The sequence below is a fragment of the Apostichopus japonicus genome, chromosome 19 (genome assembly GCF_037975245.1).
Source record: "Apostichopus japonicus isolate 1M-3 chromosome 19, ASM3797524v1, whole genome shotgun sequence".
Classification (NCBI taxonomy): Eukaryota; Metazoa; Echinodermata; class Holothuroidea; order Aspidochirotida; family Stichopodidae; genus Apostichopus; species Apostichopus japonicus.
Window position 1 is genome coordinate 11206678 of NC_092579.1, and position 5486 is coordinate 11212163.

At 39.3% G+C, this 5486-nt stretch overlaps 1 protein-coding gene across 1 annotated transcript in view; it reads right to left on the reverse strand.

Moving 5' to 3' along the window:
* LOC139960362 (neuropeptide CCHamide-1 receptor-like) overlaps window positions 1–5164 on the reverse strand; it is a 7566-nt gene extending 2402 nt beyond the window's left edge. Inside the window, exon 1 of the mRNA XM_071958676.1 lies at window positions 1–5164. This exon is cut by the window's left edge and continues 2402 nt beyond it. Coding sequence (XP_071814777.1) covers window positions 2238–3359 — 1122 coding nt within the window. The 5' untranslated portion in view covers window positions 3360–5164 and the 3' untranslated portion in view covers window positions 1–2237.
* Window positions 5165–5486: the final 322 nt, after the last annotated feature.

Consider the following 5486-nt stretch of genomic DNA (forward strand, 5'->3'; position numbering starts at 1 on the left):
TGTAATTTGTATATTCGATGTTTTTTTAAGAGAGTAGCTATTACTCGTAGTGTACTCGCAAAGATGTTTTTGAGTGTAGTAAGGGCAGTGGCGGAGCTAGAGTATTGGTCAGGGAGGGCAAGAATGGTCTGTAGGGGCGCTTTCGACACTATCTAAGCGGAGCGCCACCACAGGTTGGCGCGGAGCGTGCAGAAATGTTTTGAGTAAAGATACTCCCTAGATTGCAGGAAATGACCCTTTCCGGGGCCTTGCTAATTTGCAGATAAACGGAGAATAAATAGGTGTCGTCGCCATTTTGTCGGAAAATTACACCAACAGAATATGACAAATGTCAATAGGTATATGAGAGCGCAATAAAATAGTCAAAAATCGCGAATAAGTAAAAAGTAGTGAAAAGCTGAAAAGGGCGCCAGCAGTCCATTTGAGTCCGTCAGGGGGGGGGGCATCCGCCCCCTGACTGTATATATGGACGCTCCGCCACTAAGTAAGGGGATGTTGGAGAACTGGCTGAAATGAGGCAAGTCATTGGCCTAAGACGAAGTTGTGTTACGCTTACCGGTACTCACACTCACTGCTTCCACTTTTCACGGGGCGTGAAGACGCGGTTGGGGTGACAATGTGGTCTATAGCCAGGGGACGGGCCGAGGGTCCCCCAGCAATTACTAAAATTATTACACCTATAGAGTATACGTGTGCATCGGACAGATCGACAAGTATGCATTGAAAAATGGGCAGATGCACGTTTCGGAGCCTTGGTAAATATTGGGGGGGCTTATCATGCATTTGCCCCCTCAACTTTTTTATTGGGGGGGCTGAGCCCCCCCAAGCCCCCCCGGTTCCGCCGCCACTGGTGTGAACCAAATAAGTTATATCAATATCTCGAGACTGTTAACTGGAATTTAATGCCAAATTCTTCAGGATGTAGGTCCATCGATAAGTCGGGGCAAGGTGAGGAGGTGCGGTGTGGCCCGTTGATACTACCGGCATGTTGCCAGGGGTAACGTAATACCCTGCATCACACCTGCCTATAAAGTTAGCTACTTAGCTACTTACGGGGCGTGCAGGACGTCTGGTTGTCCAGCTATTGTAATCATGCAACTAATCATATAGAAAATGTATGAAAGCAGTGATGATACACAATATAGTGATGATGAAAATACTTATTATGAATCGTTAAAACTCACTGAAATTACATAACCATATAGTTCATTTTCTAATATCTCTCAACTAATGCCATGCTCAACACGAACGTAATACAATTAAGAAGTAATGCAGCTTGTTAACTCAAATTTGTAATTAACATGGCATTCTTACCAATCAATAACGGCGGCGTCGAGAATGGGATCGGGCCCGGAACATTCACGCCACCGAGCCCCATTTGGAAATCACCGTTTTGCTCAAGAGTATTCCGGGGTTCCGTGGATATCTGCCCCTACAGCCCCCCGACCCGTCACCCCTGTGGTCAGGCCTATCAACGACGGCAGAATTTCAGCCCAATTTTTGTTAGAAGCACATATTTATTAGGCCATGGTATGTTTTTGCATATAAGTGCTCCTGTTTGTATTACTCGTTTGCTTGTTTGTGTCAAGTATTGGACATTTTAATCATAATCATAATCATAATCATAATCATAATCATCATCATCATCATCATCATCATCATCATCATCATCATCATCATCATCATCATCATCATCATCATCATCATCATCATCATCATCATCATCATCATCATCATCATCATCATCACCATCATCACCATCATCATCATCATCATTATCATCATCATCATCATCATCATCATCATCATCATCATCATCATCATCATCATCATCATCATCATCATCATCATCATCATCATCATCATCATCATCATCATCATCATCATCATCATCATCATCATCATCATCATCATCATCATCATCATCATCATCATCATCATCATCATCATCATCATCATCATCATCGACTCCAAAGTTAGCATTCAGACTTATATACTGATTTAAAATACTGTCCTGTGCTTTCTACTCCCTAAAAGCATTCCCGGAACATCAACGGAGAAAATTCGATAAAATAATTAAATAGGTTATGGTGAGAACAAGTGATTCGATGACGGCAGTAAACGTCTGATCATGCGTACAACCATTATTTGTCCTTCAAGCGCATATTTATGAGCTTGGGGCCGCATACATGCAGATCAAAACATATAAACTGCTATTGGTCTAATTTAGGTCTTACCTAAACATCTACGTCACCGTTCTGTTGTATACAACTATCATTTTCCTCAACGACATTCGACCCCAAATTACACGTGACAGTTGTCTTTTTTGTTTGATATCCATCTTTACCATTGTCTTCTCTACACCTGAATACATCATTCAGGTACCGGCGGAAGTTGGCGCCGACCACGTAAACTATACACGGATTAAGCAACGACAGAAGGCAGAAAAAGATTAAGCGAAAGTTCTTCAAGTGACCTAACACGATATTGGAACAGAAAAATTCCGGATTATAAAAAAGAAATCGAAACACGTAGAAAGGCAACCATCCTATGGCAAATACTACGACTAGAAGAAAAACCATAATTGCGAGCCGTCTGCGCCTCTCTTGAGCTCGCTTCCCTGCCGTATTAATCCTAATTTGACTGGCTAATTCTCGAGTCGTTCTAAGGCTTTTGTACAACGTTGTAGCCATGATAGTATAAAAACATGCAATGAGTAACAAAGGAAGCAAATATATCAAAATAAAACGAAAAATGACGAATATATTCATAAATTTCCCCCAATCCTCCGCATAATAGAACTGGTCATGGAAGGATTGGCAAATTTTGATCACGGGAAGGGACGATGAAAGAGCTAAGATCCATACCAAGGCCAGTGTGAAGTAACAGATAGATTTACGATGCGGCTGACGATTCCGTAAGACCTTCGAACGCGAAATGCGACATCTCTCGAAGCTCATCACAACCAATGAGAATATAGTCACCGTTGGGAAAAGTGTCTCTGCTACAACATGAATTCGACAGACATGTCGAGATGTGTAGATGTTACCTTCCCAATAACCGATCCATTTTGAAATCTCCGGAACGAGAACACCGACACAAACAAAGATGTCGCTTATCGCAAGGTTCCCTATCATGACGACGCTTACGTCACGCCAGAGTTGTCGAATGTAAATTATGTATAAGACAGTACCGTTTGCTAAAACCGCAGCCACAACTATCAGGCAGAATATAGTGACGTAGACGTTACGTAAACTCTTTGTTGAAGCAAGCTGGTCGTCGCAGGATGCTAAGAGACCCTCGTAGGATAAATTGAAAGATTCGCTCATTTTGATAACCCACTCATTATTAACAAGCATTTCACGGTAGTATGCCTGATTACAATACCACAGCTGATTGATGACGTCAACAGAAACTCACATTGTAGCATTCGTGTGTTAAGTTCCATCAACGAGTATCAAACGAATAGAATCATCGTATTTGGCGTTCAAAAGTCCTTGATATCTCCCTTATAATATTTAACGGTATCGTGTCAATTTATGAAGAAACGTTAACATTTACCGCATGACGATTTAATCGAATCGAAACGTCCTTGCAACGTTACTAATGATGCACTAAGTCATATGTAGGTTCCATCTACGAGTATATTAAAAACCTATTTGGCGTCCCAAAGACCTCGATGTCTCTCTTATTGCACGGTATGGTGTCCAGTTATTAAGACAAATTAACATTGCATGACCAGATAATCCAATCCAAACGTCATTAGTCACGTGATTTAACCTCAGTGATATTTAATAAAAAATCATCGCCCAATTGTAAAATTACTCCATGTCATCTGTCAAGGCCTGCTATACAAATTTCAAATACAATCTTTCCCTCATTAGAAATAGGCAAGATACCTTGTTCTTGGATTACTTGGAAGTGAAATATCCCTGTCACTTTTGTAGCCTATTCGTCTAATCGTTGTCCGAATGTTATATTTATTCATGTGTTCAGTCGATAAAGTGATGTAAATATCAACATTCTCTAAAGCCCGTCAGTTATTTTAACATTAATTGATTTTAACTTACACGCATAAATATTTAATCAGAAAATTTTGACATTCACATTTCCTTCATGCCGCAGATTAATCTGACAGTGACATAAATTTGAAGACGTTATTAAAAATTTTAAGGCAATTTTTCAATGTACCTGTCGCTCAATCAGTGAAATGCTCAATAACAGCTGTTATTTTCATCGAAATTCCTGTAAGAACGAAAATGTACATTACAATCAATCCCAAGCGTAAATCCTGAGATGTCGTCGTCCAAAGAAAAATTCTCGCGACAAAGAAATCTATTTTGATTTAGTAATTATTATTGCGTTCACATGTTTTGTTATCAATACACATTGAGTTTCGAATCCAAATGGATATTACTTAATTTTACTTGGTAGCGCTAACTTCCAATTGATTGAACCAACTCCACTCGCTCATACGAAATGCCTTTCCATTCGGCAAAAAAGCTCCATTTACTCTTTCCCGACCATATGTTTAGTAATTTCCACCAAGTAGTATTTGCTTTTTTCTCTGCGCTCCAACCATCTTTCGAAAACACTGTTATATGAATAAACTTTATATCCTTCACATAAAATCATCGACATCAAAATTGTAAGTCCATAGATCTGGGATTACTTTTATTTCCAATATATATTTTTCAGTATGTGCAAACTTAATGCTTGAAATCTGTAGGTAGTACTGCGTTATATAGTCCTTCCATCTACCGCAATTGGCATCTTTATTAGTTTCTGTACTAGGGTCAAACCTGGCGCTATTCATCCATCAAAACCTATTTCGTTGCAACTGCTTGTAATGCAGAGATGTTAAGTTCGTTTATTTTCCAAGTTGAAACCAAAGGTGAAATGCACTTTACGATGGGCTGACATTATGTATACTGATATTGTTGGACCTATATATGATGACAGGTGGTACTTTATTTTTAATGTATAAACCATTTGCTCGGCAAACTTGCATTTTTGTCTTAAGTTACACTCTTTTTTTTCACAAACCCACTAATGCATAGAGTCGAGGACAGTATCATGGATTATTTTCATATGTCAATTGATATGTCATCGAAAAATCCATCACCGATTTGTGGCGTTACGTAGAAATGTTATAAATTAAAATAAAATTATGAGAAATCTCAAACCAAGGACAAAATCACTAAAGTGAAATTGATGAATTCTTAATAAAGTTACCGTCACTTTATTTTAAAATCGCATTCAAGGTAGCACACTATATGGATAAAATATGATCACTTTGGGTTGTAGATCATTAATCCAGGCATCCCAAGCTATGGGGGGGGGGAGGGGGCAAACTTGTAATACGAGTACAGCAACATGAGTACTAGTAAAATTCCTTCGATTAGTACGAGTACAAAGTGTATTAACTCGAGTACGCTACGTGAACGTAACCCTAAAATTACTATTGACAATGTTCCGAGCAGTGG